Raw genomic sequence first — 21,571 nt, 5'->3', positions numbered from 1 at the left:
CACCGAAGAGCTGGGGGCTCTGGATGACCCTTTGGCTGCCTGACTCAGTGAGGCTCTATCTCTGGGCTTCTGCAGTGCTTTGGCCAAGGGCACACATGGCAGTGCTGGAGATCCCAGGGCTATGTTGGTTTTTCCATCGTGGAAAGGTGTGGTTGGCTTGTGGCAGTGTTCTGCAGTATTCCTGAGGAGTTCTTCACTCGTACAGACTCTTTTGGCCCAGCTGTCTTTTGGCTTTTGATAAGCTGCAAGGAGATGACTGCGCTGTCCCTGAAGCTGTGGGGGGCCATTTCTGTCCCGTGTGGCCAAGGAAAGGAACCGCGCAGTTGCGAAGCCTTCTTGTCAGGCAAAAGGCAGAGGCAGCGAGTTTCTGTGGATCTGTTTCGCGGTGAAGTCTGCAGCTTTGGAAAGTGCCTTGGAGCCTGGAGTGGGGGTGAAGCTGCAAGTCCTTGAGTGCGGTCTTGTGTTGCTCTGCACAGGAGGGACGTGTTGAAATGGAGGATACAGTATTTGAAGTCAGATGGGCAACTTTTTGGCTGGCCAGCTGCGTGGGCCAAAAGGAGCCAGGGGTGCTGCCCGTCCAGAGCAGCTGAACGTGAGGCAGCGTGTGGCCAGGTGGCCAAGAAGGCCAAGGGCAGGGTGGCCTGTGTCAGCAGCAGAGGGGCAGCAGGAGCAGGGCAGTGAGTGTCGGCCTGTGCTGGGCAGCGCTGCAGCCACAGCTGCAGTGAGTGCTGTGTGCAGCTGTGGGCCCTGTGAAGCAGAACGTCACTGAGGGGCTGGAGCGGGTGCAGAGAAGGACACAGGAGCTGGGCAAGGGTGTGGAGCACAAGCCCAGTGACGAGGTGCTGAGGGAGCTTTAGCCTGGGCAACGGGAGGCTCATGAGGGGACCTTCAGCTTCTACTCTCTCCACTGAACTATTTTAGCCACTTTTTGTAGTTACTTTTTCCCCCCTTTTTTTTAACTGCTATTTTGTCTTTGCTTGGAGAATGAGGTTTCTTCATTTTCTTTTTTTCCCATCCATGATGCTTTTCCTCATTATTTTCTGCCCTTTTACAGGACTGGTACTGGTTCTGCTAGAATTTTAATTTCTAAGGTGTCACTGCTGTAGAATGAAATAGTTTTGCATGACAAGACATCATTCAGTGCTAGCTCCTTGGTGCAGATGAAACTGTGTATTTCTTGGCCAGCCAGTATGGCATTTTGAGATCACTTTCAGGTTATCAACGCCTGTGGCTTTTTGAAGCCCAGGGAATCAATTTGTTTTGTGTTCGGGAATTGAGCAGGATATCAATGGCCTTTCATTCCAACTGGTCCTCAGAGATCAGAGGGGCTGGGAGGGGCTGGGCAGCATTTCTGATTACAGCCACTTCAGCAGTGTCAGTGTGGTTGAGTCCAAGAGAAGAACTTGCTCAAGCACAGATGCAGAAAGAGTGCAGTTCTCAGTGCAATGCTCTGGGTCAGATCGTTTTCCATAAGTACCTACAAGCTCCAGATTCCCCAAGAGTGTGGTTTATTGAAGCAACAGGACAGCAATCTCAGGATTGCTGCTGAGTGGGGGCACTGCCTACCAAGTTTTGATGTGAGAGAGGACAGTAAAGACAGATTATAGTAGTGAGATCTACCTGTCTGTCTGTCTGTCTGTCTATCTATCTATCTATCTATCTATGTAACTTTTACATAATTGAATCTTCCCATCTCTGGGCCAAGGATGTTGGAGGTGCAAACCTCACCTAAAGCATCCCTTTCAGGAGAGGATTAGAGACATGTTCCGTGTACCAGTTCTGAACAGGCAGAGATGTTTCCCCCTCCAGATATGGGTTTTTTCCCCTCAAAGCTGTTTTCCTCCTCTGGCCTCTTCTGCCCTGAAGTCCCCACTTAATTTTTTTAATTTCTGCTTGTCCTAGTTAGGTGGAACAATTCCATGGTTAGGTGCTGTTTGGTGACTCTGGTCATACATGCATTACACGACACACGGTTTCCTTCACTGGCATCCACTGGGGTGTGTAAGTGCATTTGTTAATTGGGCCTTATGAGAGTGAGAGTCTCTGTTACTGCTGGTCAGAATTCTCAGTTGACAAAAGAGGGAGAAAAAACACCTTGGTCCTCTTCCATATACTGACGTGGCTGTAGAGGCTCTGTGACATACATCAAAGTATCTTTGCATGCATCCCTATCTCCTGAATGACGAGGATTTCTAACAAGAGTGTAGACGTCAGGAAGGCAGGAATGCTGGTGCAGGCCCGAGGAGAACGTGAACTGCAGAAGTGTCTCTCACAAGGAGTGAGCTCAGCCAGGAAGCCACCTGCAGAGCCAGGATGGAGCTGTGGGACAGGGCTGGGTGTCAGTCACTACTGAAAGACAAAGAGGACATGGCAGGAGCAGAGGGAGGCACTCACCAGAGCCTTGAGGAATGCCACACCTTCCCTGTCAGCTGCCTGACAGGCTGTTGGAGCTTCAGTCCCAGATGGCCCCTGATTGTAGTGCCAGGATCACTTTGGAATCTGTGCCTCCCCACGGGCAGAGAATGACCCAGGAGAGCATCAGCACAGTGCCTTGGGAATGTGTGAGCCCATCAGCCTTTGAGTCTTGGCTCACAAATATCACACAGGAAGTCAAAACCCATCGTCTCTTGCTTTCTGTGCAGGTTCTTGTAGAGAAAGAGCAGGAGCAGACTGCTTATCAAAGATGCCATGCCAGGCTCAGGGAGAGCTGTTCCCAGCCCGAGAGCAGGAAGAGCAGCTCAGGCCACAGGTGGAAGAGCCACAGCAGAATGGCCAGGTAAGCCTGACTGGCCAGGTGACAGAGGGAAGGGCAGGAAGAGGGACATAAAATTGAGCTCTTGGGACTGAGGAGGCCAGGAGTCCCACAGGCACTGAAAGCACAGAGCCTTGGAATCTGCAGAGATCAGCACTGGGACAGGAGGTTTGCAGTGGAAGCAGAGGTGGGTAGGGAAGCAGAAAGACGTGGCTGAATAGATGTGATTTTGAGGCTGCAAGAGGAAAAAGCTGAGCCTGATGGCAGCTCCCAGTCACTTGCTCTGCATTTGTGTGCACAGGACATCAAGGCAGAGCCACAAGCAGAGCTGCCTGAAGCTCAGAGTGCCATCATGGCAGTGAAGAGAAAGAACAAGGAAGACATGAGAAGAATTCAAGAGAAGATGAATCTCCATCAGCACAGGGGTGACCAACAAAACCAGGTGAGAGAAAGAATGGCAGCCACTCCACTCATGAAACTTCCTCTCCATTGTTGTTTACAAACCATCAAGGAAGATGTGCAGGCAGAGCTGCAGGAATCTGAGGCTAGGAACAAGGCAAGGGAGAAGAGGCTGGAAGAAGAAATGAAAATCATCAGAGAGAAAGTTAATCACCTCCCTCAGGCTCTACAAAAGCAAGGGAGTGAAGGAGGGACAGCCACTGCAGTCACCAAACTGATGCTTTCTGCCCTTCTTGCCTTTCAGTGCAAAGCAGCAGGGAGTGGGGCCGTGCCTCTGAGTGCCATCCTGCTCTAGTATATATCACAGTTACTCTGAAGGACATTTCCTGCTGTGCTGGATCTCAAGTGCTGCCCTGGACAGTGGGACTTGTTCTTTGGCTTTTGGCCAGCAATCATCCAAATTGATTCCTGCTGGCATGTTCCTGCTCTCTCTGTTTCTTTACAGGGGGAACATGGTGACCCAGATGGAGGACTGAAACAAGCTGTCTGTATCCCTTGTAAATTTGTTCTTTCCCTTTGCTCACAGTCAATGACTCTTGGCTGATAGGGACAAGCTGTAGTCTCTGATTGCTTTGTTCTCTGACTTGAGGTGCAAGTGTTGACATCTCACCTGGCAGACCGCAAAGACTTCCAGAAAACAACTGGCAATGAAGGGCCCCAAGGTTGGTGTGAGGCACAGGAACTGTCCCCACCAGAAGTGCTACAGGTTCAGCACACCTCCATGGGCTCTGGCACTAAACCTGCTGCTGCAGCAGCGTTACCTGGGGGAATCTATTCTGTTGAACCTGGGAATTCGAGCTGGGGCAGTTTGTTCATCTCCAGGTCTGACAGCAGCATGGCTGCTCCGAAACCGGAGATTGAGAAGTACCTGGAGATACTGGGTTAGTGTGGCGTATTTCTTGTCTGAGGGACAGTGTACTCTGTGCAGGTGTCAGCACAGCTGTACCAAATGCTCCTCCTGAGTCTGGTGTCCCACTGGGGACATTCAGGACTCCCCAGAGGAAGTGCTGTGCTCTGAGGCAGCGAGGGAGCGCTCTGAGTGTTCCTGCTGCCTCTGAGGGCAGCTTGGACTGGCTTGGCTTTGCCTGAGCTTCCCTCTCTGCTAAAGGCTGAAGCAGCAATTGTTCTTGAACCAGATGAAGGCTGTGGACTAGCAAATCATCTGGACAAGTCCTGTGTGCTAGTGGCCAAACTGAACACAATTTTTAGCTTCTTAAATTCTCCTTAGATTCCTGACTCCCAAATAGTCATCAGAGCAAACAAACCTCACAGAAGTTGACTGGTTTTGGAGTTTTGTCTTTTTGGCTGGGGATTTATTTTTGTCATTTTGGTTGGGGGGAAGGGTTGTTGTTTTGTTTTGCTTATTTTTGTGGGGTTTGTTTGTTTGTTTTCTTTTGGTTTGTTTTTGCTATTGTGGTTGTTACTATTGTTACCCAGCTGACCACAAAGGGCTCAGAGTCCCTGACAGTGGGGCTGCCTTTTGTATCTCCTGGAAGCTCGGATCTCTGCTTAAAACTGAGCATCTTCTATTTTGTTTCCCTCAGAGAGAATGGTGACCATGGAAAACCCTGTGATTAAATACACAGAAAGGGGATGTATTGGCAGCGGGTGAGTCCAAACGCAGTTACTTCTGCACAACCATGGGCCAGGAGGTTTTCTGGTGGAAATGTCTACCCAGCATGAAGTCAGGCCAGCTGGAAACATCTTCACACACTGGGGATAGATTGTCCCATCTCTCAGTGCTGCTCAGAATTTGTGAGTGTGCTCAGAGTGCTTTGTCAGAGACATCTTCATGCTGCCGAGGTCTTGCCTGCATCAAGGAGCAGGACCTGGAAGATCTCCTTGTCTCTCAAGTGTGGGACAGCTCTGTGTTAATTTCTTTAGCATTTCTGTATGTCTCACAATCATACTGACACACTAATGAAAAAAGAAGAATCTTGCTTGCCTGAAAGGGCAACCCCCTTATCAAAGCTGTCAGGTTACAGTTCTCAGGAACATTTCTTTCCCATGGTTTGCTGAAGGAAATAATCTGTGGTTAGGATAGGAACCACACAGTTTAGAAACTGAAACCCAAGATGAAAGAATAAACTCCCTTTAGGAGCTGAGGCAGTGAACCCCAGTGCTTCAGGAACAGGCGCAGTGCCCATGCACTTGAGAGGAAAATGCATCATCTGTCTTCTGGCAGAGCCCTCCTGCATCCTGCAGGTTCTGGGCATTTGCAGGAGACATCTCCTGTGTGGGCTGGCTTTCACTCCAAGAGCTAAACAGCTTCTCATTTCACTGCTTCTCTTTTGTTTCTAGGTCTTTTGGAGAGGTGGTTAGAGCACTCAAGAATGCCACAGGAGGAGAGAGAAATGTCAACAGCCCTGTGTTTTTTGTCTAGAATTTCATTATTTTCATGAAAACATGCATTCCCATCTGCACATTTTTGTGTTTCTAATTATTCATATACCAAAATACTTCTTTTTTAACTCTTTATTTATTGCAGTTGGTAATTTTTATGTCCTCATTCTTAAAAAAAATCCACAAGCCATTTTAGCCTCTGGCTCTCAAAGGTCGTTTCCTACCTGTCTGTTTTAAATCAGGGCTACAATTCTTTAATGGAATTGAGACAGGTCCAGGAAATGCACACCAGGCACACCAGTGATTCCTCTTGTAGAATGTCATGGCCCTGTCATAAGCCTCTTTTCTTTTCTTACCCACGCCCCCCCCCCCCCCCCCCATCAGCTCAACATTTAGTTGCAAACTTAAACAAGATGAGCAAAATAACAACATAACAACGCTGTTGTGGGCCTTTGGGATCACCCTTGCTGATCTTTCTGCTTTTTCAGTTGACCAAGGCTCTGATCCAGGCAAAGATATTTCACTTAGTGACACAGAACCATTTGGCTGGAACTCTGCTGATTTCTAGTAACAGCTGGAGGCCTGGATCTCCACAGGATGCTTTGGCTGTCCCAGGCTTTGTTGGCTTTTGGCTGCAAATACCATTGCCCTTGCTTTCTTATCCAGACATACCATGGCTTGGCAAAAACTGCCCAGTGGGCCATATTCCAAAGGCAGTTTGGGCTGGAGTTTGTGAAGGAAGGAGACCCTTATCCAATTGCAAACCACATTAAAAAATTTGTAAAAGAGAACTTCCCATCCTTAACAAATAACTGACAATTCAGAAGTGGACACAGAACTTATGTACAGAATGAAAAGGAAGGGAATTTTCCAATGGAGCTGTGGTTTCTGTAGTTTTTATTCTGACTCCCACTCACAGATAGCACTGGAGAAAGTCATGTCTTCTGCCTGCCATGAATTGTTTGGCTGCAACCATCAGAGGCATCAGGCTGGAGACAGGCTCGGCTGATGTTAGGAACAGGAGCTGCCCCAAGGAGAAAAGAATGAATGAACTTGTACCTCCCAAACCCATCTCCCCACAGGCTCCAGCAGGATTCCTTTGGTTCTCAGAAATACAACAGATATAGGGCTGAGAAGACCATTTGGATCTATGTGATCATGCCCAAGACCATGCTCATGCTGTTTGGGTTTTGCCATTTTTCTTTTCTATGTTTTCTGTATTCTTTGCACATATATTTGTAGCTCTGTGGGCTACTCTATTAGTGACTAGTTTTCCCAATACTTTTCCACGGCCTTTCCCTAAGCAGAAAGACAAACTTCCAGAGCTCCAAGCACTACCGGGGGGAGGTAGAAGGCCCCAGTGCTATCTTGGTTCTTCCTGGGACAGACCCCTCCAGGCAGCTGGTGGAGTCACCATCCCTGCAAGTGTTTCAGAAAAGACTGGACGTGACACTAGGTGCCGTGGTTTAGTTGAGGTGTTAGGGCATGGGCTGGACTCCATGATCTTGAAGGTGTCTTCCAACCCAGTGATTCTGTGATTCTGTGACTGAGGGAACTTTCCCTGCAGCCCTGGAAAGGGCTCTGGGAGCCCTTGGCCAAGGACGGGGATCAGGGCTCAGGGAAAAGCAGCAAAGGGCTCAAGGCGAAGGCGAGAGGGCAGAGCTGCCACAGCGTGGCCCAGCAAGAGCCTCATCTGCTCCTCCTCAGGCCGCACCATCCGCGCTGCCGTTTGCGGCGCCGGCGGCTCCTCTCGCTGCGGTGCTCCAGCGCGTCCCGGGGGCCGGGCCCGTCCTCTTCGGGAAGCGCCGGAGCCTCGGAGGCGAGCGGCTGCTGCTGCGGCCGGGCGGGGAGAGCTGCGGCCGCGGCCAAGGCACGGCGAGCTGCCGCTATGGCCGGCTCCTGCCGCGGCTCCTGCCCGGCGGGCACAGACACGGCCGAGGGCTGCCCGGGAGCTCCGTGCCGGTCCGCAGCGGGCCCGGCCGGGCTGCTGCTCTCCGCAGCCTCTGCCCGCCGCTGCCGGCCCCGCCGCACTCCCGCTGCCTCTGCCGCAGCCGGGCCCACACGGGAGGCGGCACATTCCGGCCGGCTCGCAAAAGCCCTGCCTGCAAACCCCCCGCATGGCCTCGGCTCAGGCACAGGCTGCCGGCATCCTCGCAGCTGCGAGCCGGGCCTGGCCGCTGCCGGCCTCGGGCAGAGCTCCCGCCTGTGTCTCCATGGCCGCGGCTGCTCGGCACAGCGGGCTGAGCACAGCCAGCGCCAGGAGCAGCTCTTCACGGGCCCGGGCTCCGGGCACTCCGAGCTGCAGGCAGCACAGAAAAGGGCTCTTTGTTTCACCTCCTCTTTCAGTGCTGCTAAGAATGTAGCCTGCAGCAAGCTGAGAACACCAGAGCACGGAGCCCTTTGCAGGCAGGGCTGTGTCTGCTGGAGGGGCAGAGGGAGCCCAGCAGGGATCAGACACAAACCAGCAGGGCACTGAGGAGCCCCTGTGGTGGCAGTGAGCAGCTCCGGGCTCTGGGCGCTGCTGCTGGCATTTTCTATTGAGCCATCTCCAAGGTCTTCTCTTGTGCTCTGTATTTCTAAGTGTCTTCCCTCTTGCTTCTTGGTTTTGCTTGTCTCCTGCACCTTCATTTCCCCAAATTTTCCTACCCTGTCAGCAGCGACCCCCATCCACAACTGCCTATGAAATATGAACCAAGCAGCTGGTTGTTCTACACATCAGCAATGTGTAGAATCCAATGGCTCAGGAATTCTTATGTCAGGGCCCTGTCTGTGCCTTATGCTTGTCAGCACCTCCTTCTCTGTGCAAAAACTAGTGATGAGTGGAGGTTTTTTGCCTAAGAGGTCCTGAGAAGCAAATGCTGTGCTGGGATTCTCATGAGTGGATCCATTAAGTTCATTGCTGGGAAACACAAAAGAATGCCAAGGCAGCAGATCAGCTGGGAGCTGGTCACTCCCTGCAAAGGGCTCAGGTATGATGTGGGAATACCACGTTCCAGGGTGGGCAAGAAGGATCAATGTGCTCAAGGTGCAGCTGCTGACGTTTGGGTTCACCTGGAGCACAGTCAGGGGTGGTGAGCACTGGAAGATCCAGCTGCAGTCCCCATCCATGTCCCTTTCAGTGATGGCTTGAGCCTGGATCCAGAGCGCCCTGGGGGGCTCCTGGGGCTGGCTTTGCACTCAGGGTGAGGATGGCCAGGAGCCACTGAGGCCGGCAGTGGGGACCAAGGCTGGGGCTCGTGGCCTGGCAGGTGTGGCTCTGGGGGCTGGGACATGCCAGGGCATGGCTCACTGCCACTGTCCTCCAGAGCCCTGGCTAGCTCTGTGATGCTCCAGGGGCAATGGCGAGAGCAGGGAAGTGGCTAGACTGGGGTTTTGCCTGAGGCAGAACCTCTAAGCCAGCCCAGCAGTAGAGACCCTGGAAGAGCCACGAGCACCGAGTGAAGGAGGCAGAGGAGGCTCTTCTGCAGTGCAAAGTCCAGCAAATTTATTAGGAGAGGCAAGGACAGGTTACACAGGACAGAACTGCCAAACGGGAACACAAGCCGAGCTCTCGCTCGGCTCTTGCTGTCTGCGAAGGTGCTGCGAGCTGTGGTGGCTGCACTCAGCCTTGGCTGGGAGGATGATCTGTTTTTAAAAACTCTTAAAACAGGGCGCAGGCACCATATAGTAACCAATAAATGAGTCTCAGGGTGTGGTTTTGAGGACTGCAACAAATCAGAACAAGGGGAGGACAGAGGGTTGGGATAGGGATTGGATCTTAGGGTGAGGGACAGGGAACTTTCTGGAACAAAGGGTAGGGTTTGGGCTGATGGACAGGGCAAAGGGGCCGGGTTGTTTTGCCAGACAGGGAAAAATCTGGGAAGGAGGGAGGGGATTCCTGGAGGGACAGTTGGGTAGGAGGGCATAAGGCAGGGGAGAAACTAACTGTGATAACTCGGGGAACACCTGAACATACGACAAGCTAATAGAACATTGGACTCAATAAACTAACACGCCGCAACCCAGGAATTGAGGCTCTCAGCAGCTGCGAGGTGGCAGTGTTAGAACACGCAGCAGCTGGGGGAAGCCATCTCTCAGCTCTTGCTGTGTGGGAAGGTGCTGCGAGCTGTGGTGGCTGCACTCAGCCTTGGCTGGGAGGATCATCTGTACCAGGGAGAGCAGAAAGCTGCCATGGTGAGCAGAACATGCTCAGAGCACTGCAGTGCAGAGAATGATACTGCCCCTGAAGTGCAAAAAGCGTGAAAGTGTAGAATTCTGTGCAGCACTGTGGTACAAATTTTCTCTTCTAGGACATGTCCCTTTTTGTATTCTGTAGACAAATTATCAGGATTTATAGAATACATTGGGGCTTTTTCATAAGGGTTTTGGGAGAACTCTCAAGTTTATTTTTATTTGTATTTTACATCCAGCATTTATACGGATTTTTCTTATTGTTCTTTTGTAAGTATTTAGGGAACAAATATGCAAGCATTTTTAATCCCTTGGGATATTGTGATTTGTATCCTCAGAAAGAGAACCTTGTTGAACAAGTGTGAAGACACCAAGACAGGGAAAATAGCATAAAAGTGTTTTAAAACAGGGCATATATTGAGGACTGCAGAACTGAGTAATTCCTCCAAGGGGGGAATTAGCAAGGTATATTACCAAGAGTTATTGCCAAGATACTTCCTGAAATCAAGGGAAATGTGACCTGCAGCCATACAAAGTACAGCCAAAGCAAATGAAAACCCTTTGGAAAAGAGGGAATGTTGCCAGTGATATCAATCTGCTGGGATAACTGAGGGATGCCCACCATCCTTGCACTGCATACCTCAGTATCTGCAGTGTGCTTTCTTCCAATTTCTGTCAAGTGAAAAAGCAGCTGCCATTGCTTTATGTTAACTTCAGTTCTTAGGAGAATTACCAAGCACCATAAATGTTTTTTGTAGCTGAGCAGGACTTGAGTTTCCCAAAATCTTCTACAAAGCAGAAAGGAACCACACAGTTACTTCTGCTGATGATAGTGAAGGGTTTCGTGAAAGGAGATGTATGAGAACATTGCATTCTAAAACTTCCACATTCAAGAAAACATGAGTGCACTTAGAATAAAACATACAAGGCTAGCATAACATCAGAACAGGATAAAACGAAATTACTAGACAGGAAGTGATGTATCAGAAATTAAATGTTTAATTTCTGATACATCTGCATGCATTTGCAAGCTAAAACAGAAAAAGAAAGACAGATAAAAAGGAATGAAGGTTTTAAAATTGCACTGTGCAGGAGAGTAAACCACCAGTGTAAACAGAGCTGAGAGATTCAGCTTGGAGTTGTATTAGAGTGGAATCCATTCACTGAAGGTTTCTGGTGCACACAAGTGCACCAGACTGAGATAAAAAGGAGCAAAGTTTAATTTCTGAAAGCCATTTAGATTCCTGGAAGCATTGTCTAGAGATCTAAAAAGCTAAAGCCTCAGAGAATCTGAACCTAAAACCTCCCCAAATCAATTGATAAGGTAGGATGGGCACATCTCTGCTGTTTTCAGAGTCAATGAAACTGACAAGGAGAGTCTGGAAATTAGGAATGCCAACCCAGATTTTATCTGCATTACTTTAAGAACACCTTAATAAGGCACATTAGGAACTCAACACTAACATTCTCACTCTGCTCTATTTACTTTACTTTGAATACAGGCTGGTGGAAGGAGAGATCTGGCTTTAATTTCTCCCCAAGTTACCTGTTGCACTTTCAGGTTAGGAGTACACGTTAAATGCAGCTAATCACTCTCTCTATCCATGAATATTCCACTAGTGAACTGACATATAGAAACATCCTTCTTATCTTTGTACCTTCCTAAGTGGTGCCCTAATGAACTGGAGACTTGCATAAATCACACAGAACATCTCCAGAATTGCTGAAATGAACATTTAATTCCACTACAAGGGGTTCTGAGAAAACACTCCACAGGATCACTGAACAAACTCAAGCTTGGAAGAGAAATATTCATTTTAGCACTGATCAAGGGGAAAGAAAAAGAAATGCTGCAAAAATTCCAAGTGGAAGATAAGGAGAAAGACAGGGAGCAGAGGAAGAACAAGGCCCTGTCAGATGAGCGGTGGAAGGTAACTTTGTGCCCCAGCGCTGTCAGAGGACGTTCCCTGTCATTGGTGCAAGCAGCTGGAGACAGAAATACTGCTTGATTTGGGGGCCACAGTCTAGGTAAGTGCAGAGGTGGTTCAATAACGTGACATGAGGGAGTTCCCCCAGAGCAACTGGGATGCCTGAAAGAAGTGAACAGCTCACCACAGCCTGGCCCGCTTGGCTGCTTTTCCTTCTGACCCTCCTGGGGAGGCTCTGACATTTCCTCTTCCCTGATGGAAGTGCAGCTGCTGCCAAGGGAAACGTCCCCATACTGACTCAGTGTTCCCTTTGCTTCCCACATGTCCCATCTGCTGTCCCTGTCCAGGAGAGCTGCTCTGCATGGGAGGAGGAGACCGAGGGAGAGCCTGGGAACATGGGGGGCTGCAATCCCTGCTGATCTGGTTCTGTTTATGGATGGGTAGAGTTAGACTTGGATAGTTACAAGTGTAGGGATATTTACATACATTGAATGATATTTGTATAGATATTATGAACGTGTATCTAGTTGCATTTATGGATGTATGTTATGTATGTATATATATGTGTTTGTGGGTGTGTAAACATATATAAAAACATAGATATGTATGCAGTTATATATATGTGTACCTATGTTCACTTTACGTCCCTGCTTTGTTATATTCACATATGTGTACAGTTGTACAGCTCTATAGTTCCACTGTTACAGTTAGATGGATTTTTCTATTGGTACACTGATATTTGTATTTATAGATAGGATTCTTAAGAATATGTTTACATATGTCTTACTATATGTCATATGTAACACTTAATATATATTTACACTGCACATTGTTGTGGTGTATTTAATTCTATTGAAACGCGTATGGATTTGTACAGTTCTGAAATTGTGTTCATTTAGTTCTAGGCCTAGGGTTATTTAGAGAGGAATATTGATATTCCTGTGTTTGTGTATGGGCTGTTCAGTTGTAGTAATTTGTAATCAATTTAGTTGTTAAGCTTTGATTGATATTTGTTTCTAATTAGTGTTTGTAGAGTGTTTCAGTACATTAGGTTTTTTTAACTGTATTTGATATTTGTAAATATTTACATTGCATGATAGTAGGAAAAAATTTGTTTTGCAACCTTAAATTGATATTTGTATGTTGACATCGCCAGTGTAGCAATTTATAAAAATTTCATTTTTTTAACCTAAGTTGATTTTTGTGTATTTATTTAGTGTTGCAGCGCTGCAGGGTGGTAGAAATGCTGCAATCTTCTTGGAGGCGTCTCCTTCATAAGCCGCTCAGCGGAAGGCCACGAGAACAGCCATTTCCAGTCCATGCACATGCACACGCCACAGACAGCTCAGCACAGGAAGGCAGGAAGGGTCTTTGCATGGCATATTCCAGCAAGGGTTTTACTGTATCCAGCACGCCAGAGGGACCAGAGACAAAAGACCAAACCATGTGGTCTGCAGGACTTCAGTGTGGGGTCAGTGACCGGTGACCTGAGGGCACAGGGGCGGGCACAGGGCAGGGCCAAGGGCAGCAACCTGTAGGGGGATGAGGGATGAATAATTGGGGTGGGCGGTGTCAGCTGGCCAGTGGGGGAGGCAATCTGATGTGGATTGGCAGAAGTGCTGCAGAGCGTCAGGGGTTAAGTCTTCTCTATCAGCCTAGGTTGGGAAAACTCTGTGATATGATCTTCCTTGAGGGGGAGGAGTCAGAGGATTCCACAATTCCCCTGTTTTTTCTTACTATGAAGATTTCCCCAGTGGATCTCTGCAGACACTTAACTAAACAGGGAAACATGAGTAAAAACAATGATTGCAACCCGAAAAATTCCTCTAACAAATGATGAAACCTATCCTGTCAACCCCCATTGTCTGAAAAGTTCATTGATGCCATCTGGGTTCTTCTCAACTTTTAAGTCCTTTACTTGCTCCCTCAGCTCTGGATGTTTAGATGGATGGATGTTGGGTGTGAAGAAATTTGAAGCAGTACATCCTTTCAAAGTTGTGGCAGCTGTGTCCATGGTGACCAGTGAAAAGTGTATTGCTGCTGGTTTTAGAGTGTTACATGCTTGGTGTTATTAGCATTTGGTAGCAGCTCAGTGCTTAGGAGGTAGCACTGGTTTGCTTACTGAGCAAGCACTTTCGATTCTCTTAGCATTTGTTTTAAGTTTTTGCAGCATTAACCCCAGGGACCAATATTGAGGCTTCTATTTTCTTTTTTCTGCCTCAAAAATCAATATTGTTTCTGCAGCCAGATTTGAACTGATGGAAAAATCTCTTGTGCTTAATTTTTTTGGTCACGAATTATGGTAATGCTAGGTGCTAGCAGAGCAGGTTTCCCCAAGTCACAGGGTGTTTTGACCATGGCACCATTTATTTGCTGGTGGGGAGTAAGGTTTCCAAGAGGCTTCATGGGAGAACAGGGCTCCCTCAGAGGTAATTTCTCAGAGAACAACCTGTAAATAGAATACATTGGCAAGAAAAAAATTAAATTGTGATAGGCTGCAAGATTTAGTAAAGATTGAGTATTTGCAAATTTCAATTCACAGATTTGTTACATCCAGACTACACAGAGAGACAAAACTGTATTTAGTTGCACATCCTTTTAGTAAGGCTGTTAGAGGGTTTTACCTCTCTGCTTTCCAATGGTTTTAAAGACTTGATATTCTTAAGACAAATTTACTGGGGTCTTCCAACTACCCTTATAAAAAGGAGACACAGTTGTGCTGTTAGAATATAACAGAATGTTGAAAACTGAAAGCATTCTTAAAAGCTTGCAAAAAATAACTATAAAAGAAGCTATGCCTTCTTAAAAAAAATTATTTTTATTTTATCAGATGACTTGCGTGTGTTTGAGCAATTGCACATTGGTATATATCTTTGCATGAAATTCACACATGTAGAACACAAAGTCTTATAAACTTCTGAAGATGCTGCAGCTGCTGAGGTTTGGGTTCACCTGGAGCACAGTCAGGGGTGGTGAGCACTGGAAGATCCAGCTGCAGTCCCCATCCATGTCCCTTTCAGTGATGGCTTGAGGGTGTCTCAGCCTGGATCCAGAGCACCCTGGGGGGCTCCTGGGGCTGGCTTTGCACTCAGGGTGAGGATGGCCAGGAGCCACTGAGGCCGGCAGTGGGGACCAAGGCTGGGGCTCATGGCCGGGCAGGTGTGGCTCTGGGGGCTGGGAGATGCCAGGGCAGGGGTCACAGTGGGAGCTGTGAGCAGGGGCACAGCCAGATTGGCAGCTGAGTGACATGGTTCTGCTGGCTGTGACATCACAGAGGAGAGGTCACACTGACCTCTGTGTCAGGAGCAGCTCTGGGCAGTTGGATTCTGGCAGCCAGTGAGTGCACATGCAGGGAAAATGCTGGTCTGGACGGGGGCTGGGAAAGGTGCCCTGGGGATTTAAAGCCAGAGTGAGAGCTGGGACCCTCAGGGCAGGGCACTGTCCCCAGGGCTGAGGGAAGTGGGGCTTGGGGCTCTCAATGTGGCAGGTGCCCAGAGAGGCTCTGGGGACATTGCAGGTGTCACCAGCTCCCTGGTCCCTCCCAGCCAGACATGCTGAGCCCCCTTTCTCCCACCAGGCCATGTCTCCAACACTGGCCTTCATCCTGGCCCTGTTATTCACCCCCAGTGGGTTGAAAGCAGACATGAAAATTGATAAAGATGCGGTCAGGCGGATCCGGGAGCGCGAGGAATTTCTGCATCGGGAGATGACTCGGCTCCTGCGGGAGGTGGATGACAACAATTCCATCATGGAAAGCCTGCTCCTTTCTGTACGACAGCTGCTGTGGCTGCCTTGGCTGACCATAGCTGGGCAGAAAGGGAATCCAGCAATTGAAAGGAATGAAGCTGAAAGGATGCAAGAGCGCAAGGAGTATCTGCAGCAGGAAATGACTCGGCTCCTGCAGGAGATTGATGGCAACAATTCCATCATGGAAAGCTTTTTCCTTTGTCTATGGCAGCTGCTGTGGCTGCCTCTGCTCCCTCTGGCCTTCTGGCTGGTCACGAGATGGAAGTGTGGCTCTGCCAGACACAGCACGCAGGAGGAATCCATCAGCAAGATGAATATTGTCAGGGTGAAGTTCAGCAGCAAGGAGAAGGTGAGTGAGCATGAGAAGGACAAGGGTGCAGACAGGGGTGGCAGCATTTTGGCTGTGCCCAGCCCATTCACCAATGGGCAGATCCAGGACAAGGCGGGAGGGGGCTGTGAGCAAACTGATCTCATTGGGAATGTTCCTCCTCATTTCTGTGGGATCAAATTGGACAGTCCCTAAAGGTCACTACCAAGCCCAGCTGTTCTGTGATTCTGTGATTCTGCAGCAGGGCCTGCCCAGCACGAAGGTGCTGCAGGAGCTGGTGGACGAGCTCCTGGGTGTCTGCTGAGTGCTCTCCTGGAGGAGCTTCATGCCGGAGCTGCACCCAGCTGCCGGGACGGACACCAGCCCTGCAGCCTGCAGCGTCCAGGAGAGCAGCAGCAGCTACCTCATGCTGGTCATCCTGCGGCCACCCCCCGGCCACTGCTTCAGCCCGGAGAGCACCAAGCGGCCGCCAGCCAGACGCATCCGTGTGGCGCTGGAGTGCCTGTGCTCCGGGGAGCAGCTGCTGGGGCACACGTGCTTCCTGCACGCCGCTGGTGGCCAGCTGCCCACGGATCAGGAGTGGTACCTGCTGGACACCCTCTGCACGGGCTCCTACTTGGACCTGCAGAAAGTCACCCGCTGGGTGCAGATGTTGGTGCTGTCGGCCTGGCCGCTTCTGCCGCAGTCGCGCCACTGCCAGCTCACGGCGCTGCCCTCCAGCAAGTCCTGCAGCTTCCGGCTGAGCGGCGCCTCTGGCCTGCACTGCAGCATTGAGATGGCTCTGGCCGTGCAGCTCGGCAGCTCAGGGGCCTGCCTGAGCCTTGAGTAGGCAGCAGCCGGCTCTGCCAGCAGCACCGTGTGGGCCAGAGAGCTGCCACCTCTCAGACTCACTGCCGCGATGGCGCTGCTGCTGGGGTGACTGCATTGCAGGCAAAAAGGAGTTGGGGAAGGTGAAGGGAACCATTCCTCATGGGACATTTTTTGTTTTCTGTTAGGATTCTTTAGTTCCTTATTCTGATATCTGAAAAATGCAGCCAGACCATAATAATTCTAAAACCTCCCAAGGCAGAGCTGAGAAGGTTAACATGATTTCAAATACGTAGAAGTTTATGGTGAGAAAAATTAGACATCCATAGGAGTTTTCGTATGCCACCTTTTTTTTTCCATTAAAAAAATAAAATATAGTTCTTTGACTCATATTTGGTCTCCCAACATGTCACTTGTGATGAGAATGCAGACAAGTCACAAACATTAGTAAATTGTCAATAGAAGCAACTGTGGTGGCAATTCAAAATTTCATTGGCTCTCCCCCAGCTCCATCTCAACTCCAGGAAGGTTTCTATAAACAGGAAAGAGAAATTTGGCCCACTACATACCCATTATGAAAAGGAAGGAAAAGCCTCCTCTATGTAAGCCAAAGGTGACAGAGTCTAAGTGAAAAATTATTATCACATCTCGATTTAAAACTGCTGGCAGCTGCCCCACTCCCAGACTGGTTGTGCTGATCTTCAGCAGGGAAGTGGGTATGTTCCTATAAAAAGAAAAAAAGACAAACTTCCTGGTTAAAACCACCCTGTGAAACTGCATCAACTCCGGGATCTGTAGGGCTGGGTCCTAACTTGTATTGCGTGAAGTGCTCGCTGCACTGCTCTTGTTACTTTCCCCAACTTAATGACTACTATTACACTAATTGCAAGCATAACTTAGCACCAGCAGAGAACCTCCTCTGTTGGGGTGCATTAGTTTTAAGTTGGTTTATTCCTGTGCCCCCCATTCCTGTTTATGGTTCTGCCCGGGCTCTCTCTCTCTCCCTCTTCTAGATCGCCCCGTCAGTTGCACTTTTCCCCTCCCCTTCCCTACGAGTTATCTCTCCTAATCCCTCCCTGGCTGCCTGTCTGTTATTCGGTGTCCACACCCTTCCATCCAGAACCTTCTGCCTTGGACATTGAATGATTGGACCAGGGGTCAGGGTTCAACCCTCAGTTTATTCCCACTGGAGATCCGAGATGTTTGTTACGTGTTATTCCCTCCTCTCAAAAATTTAGATTGGTCATTGTATTCTGGTTATAAGGCCCTGCCGGGCATGCCTTTTTGTCCGCGCACGACGCACTTTCAATAAAACACCTTCCTTTTCCCTGTCGGCGCGGTCCTGTCTTTCTCCTGTGGGTCGCAGCCCGGCTCCTCTCCAAACGGCTCCGTGGATTCTCGCTCTCCTGAAGGCATTCCGCCTTAAGCACTCTCCCCAGGAAGTCTCCCAGCGGGAGGGTGCCCTTCCCCCCTCAGTACTGCCGGCGGTGCTGGCCGCAGCTAGCCGGGAATCCAGAGACTCAGAGGCCAGCCGCCGCCGCTGCACTCCTCTTTGTCTTCCTTCCGGGTTAGAACAAAACAAATTTGAAGAGGAATAGTCCCTGAAAATTTGTTCCTCTACAACTCCGAGGTGATCCATACCAATTCTGTCTAAGAGACAGCAAGAGACAATAAACTCTTCCTGAAGCTCTTCTGTGGTCATGGCTGAGGGAGCTTTTCCTGCAGCCCTGGAAAGGGCTCCAGGGGCCCTTGGCTGAGGATGGGGATCAAGGCTCAGGGAAAAGAACCAAAGGGCTCAAGGGAAAGGCTGAGAGGGCAGAGCTGCCACAGCGTGGCACAGAAAGAGCCTCATCTTTTTTTTTTTTTTCTTTTTTTTTTCTTTTTTTTTTCTTTTTTTTTTTTTCTGTGAGGGAATGAAACCAAAGAAATTGGTCTCAGCATGCCTTCTGGGATGGCAGAGATCCCCACACATCAAACCCTAAGGGAATCTTTACTAATTAGACAAATCTTGCATATATCCTTCACTTGCAAACTGTTTGAAAATTGAGGCAAAGGCTTAGGGATGCCAGATGAGAGTAATGGCCTCATTCTAGTGACTGCATCTCTGTGCACTTTGCAAACTTGCAGAATTATTCCAGACAACTTAAAGAATGAAAGAGATTTTGTCTCTCCTATCTGCTCCCACGAAATCCCTGATGTTTCATTTTGTTCAGTGTCTTTTCTTTATGGTAAGGACAAGAGTGCGCCTAGTCAAGAGCACATTGCTATGGCATTTTTCCAACAGGCAAAAATATTCCTGTCTTCTGCTCACAGATTCTAAAGAAGAAAGAAAATCAGAAAAAAAAAAATCAGAGGTTTTCAGAGGTCTTGGGAGGAAAAACAAATTTGTGAGAGTACAAACTCCGTCTTATCACTTGATCGTACATGGGTTTTGCCAGTCCATCTGCTTGGAGAAAGATTCACTTTGGGAAGTAGTTTTCAAAAGTATTCCTTGGAATTGAGGGGCACAATGTCACAATGCATCCCTCTGTGATGTCACAGCCCACTGCTCTCTGACACCAGCCTCCAACCCCTGTGACAGCACAAAAGGCATTGAAACTCCTTGGAACCCCAAGATAAGCAGGGAGAGAAGGTGAGGTCACAATCCAGCAATGCCTGATGTCATCATCCAGAGGTTGGTGACATCAGAGTCCTCTACCCTGTTGTCAGAGATGAGGTAATATTTTGCTGAACCCAAAAGGTTATTAGGTAAAACAATGAAAGTTGGTTCTGTGTGTTGTTATTTCTGGTTTGGATTTGCTCCAGTTAATTTGTTGGGTGCTGCTGTGAGCTGGGAAAGCAGCCAGGTTAAAGACCTGACCAAAAAGGAAGTAGGATCAGAGGAATGCGGACAGAAAAGTAGGCGGTGAGGAGAGAATAGAAATTCTCAAGTACCCAGGCAATGGGAAAGGGGACAGGGATTGCCCCTGGCCAGGAAAGGGGATAAAATATAGTGCTTGTTTTGGAGGGTGTGTGTGTTTGGCTCTTGGGGGAAAGAGGGCATACCTGCAGCTCAGGTGAATTGTTACTAATAAACAGATTTCTTTTGCCTCCACTACTTTGTGTGTCCATTTATTTGTATCTAAAAGTTCATTTCTAACACTGTGATGACACAGCAGGCCTTCCATCCGTGCAGGCTCATGTTGTCAGAGATAAAGGAAATCCTGTTTCCTAGTTTCAATTTCTACATCTCCATGATGCTCTCCCTCAGCCACCTGCATCACATCTCCCTGGCCCTGTCTCTAATGCCTGCTCCTGACACCTTGCCATGGTTTCCTGGGAACAGTCCTGGTCTCTACTCACAGGGCCTCTGGTCTCTCTCCCTGGGAGCGGCCATCACATCCAGGCCTTCCAGGCCAGGCCCTGTACAAGGTTTTGTCCCTTTTGGTTTAAAGGTCAGAGTTTGTCCTCTCTGCAGCCCTGCTGGATCGAGGGTGATGGGCACAAGGACACTTTGCAGCTGTGTTTAGGGCTGTGGGACTGTTCAGCCTTGCTTGCTCAGTAGAATGGATCCTGTCCAGGGGGCTCCAAACCCAGGAAGGAATTCTCTCTGCCTTTTGTTTTGGCAGCAGTTCTTTCATCTGCACAATGACAAGGCCAGGCCTCCATGCTGGCAGCACCCCTGAGGTGACAAGGACAGCATGTAGGCCCCTGAACAAAGGAAATCTGCAAATACACAAAGGGTGCCCCAGGGGTGCAGCTCGACTTTTCTCCTCCTGCCTTTTCTCCTCCATGCTGGCAGCACCCCTGAGGTGACAAGGACAGCATGTAGGCCCCTGAACAAAGGAAATCTGCAAATACACAAAGGGTGCCCCAGGGGTGCAGCTCGACTTTTCTCCTCCTGCCTGTGCTGAGTTGTCCTCCCCACCTGAATCCTGAAGCCTGGGAAGGGCACTGAGCCAGCAAGGTGCAGTCTGACACTTCACTGCTGACCAAACAAGGGCCCCTTCCCATTGTTCAAGCTGCAGAACTGTGGGAAGAAGGGAAAATGTGTCTGAATCAGGGCAGCCAGGCTGCCAGCAGGGTCTTGTGGGCCTCGCTGTGTTGTTGTGGGACACCTCGTAGGAACTGACCAAGTGAGGGACAGCTGGAAGCTCGGCTGGAGGAGAAGGTGGGGATTTTTCAAAGATTGGGATGCTGCAGTTAAATGTCCCAGTTCAAGGCTGCTGCTGATCTCAAACTGGGAGGGGCTGTTGACTCTCTTAAGTGACAAGACGCCATGCAGAGAGATGCAGAGAGATTGGAGCCTTGGATTTCCTGTGGGAAAAGGTGCTGCCCCCATGGCCCTGGGCCCAAGGCTGTGCCCCACAGGACATGGGTGCCACCCGTGGTGGGGCACGAGGGGAAGGCTGAGGAAGCAGAGCCCAGAGACTCTGTGGGGGAAATAACAACTATTTCTTTCTTGTCTCTGAAATAAGGGGCTGAAGGAGCCTTGCTGGTGCTACTGGCAGGGGGGGCTCTGGCAGGGGTGGGGAGACTCCTCAGGGTCTGGGGCCTTTCTCTCTCTGCCATGGTCAGGGACACTTTCCACTAGACCACATTCCTCAGACCCTCATCCAGCCTGACCCTGAACACTGCCAATGATGGGACATCCACAACATTCACAGGCATCCTGTTCCTGGCTTTCACTCCAGCAGAGGGGCAGAATTCCCTCCCTTGACTTGTTGGACATCCCTGTTTAGGCACAGGTACAGAGGGGTGTCAGGGCTGCAAGCACACAGTGCCAGCTCATATCCAGTATTTCCTTTCTCAAGGATGGCCCAGTCCTTCTGCACAGGGCTGTTCTCAATCCATCCATCACCCCTGCTGTTTTGCCAAGTTCTGGAATATACCTTTCTAAAGAGGAGGCATTTCGCACACTGGGAAAAAACTTGTAGGTCTAAGGAAAGGAGGCTGAGCCAAGTGGTGGCATTGAAATACAGGTGGGGTAGAAATTCCTCCTTGAGGAGAGGAATGGTTTGCAGGTTTGGATGCAGAATGTAACATTTGGGAAGGAGA

The 21,571-nt window shown here is 49.3% G+C and overlaps 1 protein-coding gene and 1 long non-coding RNA gene across 2 annotated transcripts; one reads left to right on the top strand and one right to left on the bottom strand.

Annotated features, from left to right (window-relative positions):
* The first annotated feature begins 12,271 nt into the window (after window positions 1-12,271).
* Window positions 12,272-15,992, top strand: LOC135302248 (uncharacterized). The gene is made up of 2 exons (XM_064422660.1): window positions 12,272-13,123; window positions 15,230-15,992. Exons 1-2 carry the CDS (start codon window positions 12,896-12,898, stop codon window positions 15,920-15,922), a joined length of 921 nt encoding a protein of 306 aa, XP_064278730.1. The 5' UTR covers window positions 12,272-12,895; the 3' UTR covers window positions 15,923-15,992.
* A 2,740-nt stretch (window positions 15,993-18,732) lies between these two features.
* Window positions 18,733-20,826, bottom strand: LOC135302247 (uncharacterized). Its single transcript, XR_010363950.1, has 2 exons — window positions 18,959-20,826; window positions 18,733-18,850 (listed from the first exon to the last, which is right to left on the bottom strand). It is a non-coding gene; the product is annotated as an uncharacterized LOC135302247 (long non-coding RNA).
* Between the last annotated feature and the right edge of the window lie 745 nt (window positions 20,827-21,571).

The sequence above is a fragment of the Passer domesticus genome, chromosome 6 (genome assembly GCF_036417665.1).
Source record: "Passer domesticus isolate bPasDom1 chromosome 6, bPasDom1.hap1, whole genome shotgun sequence".
NCBI lineage: Eukaryota > Metazoa > Chordata > Aves > Passeriformes > Passeridae > Passer > Passer domesticus.
The sequence above is the reverse complement of the archived record's forward strand: the minus strand, read 5'-3'. Positions and strand labels throughout refer to the sequence as shown.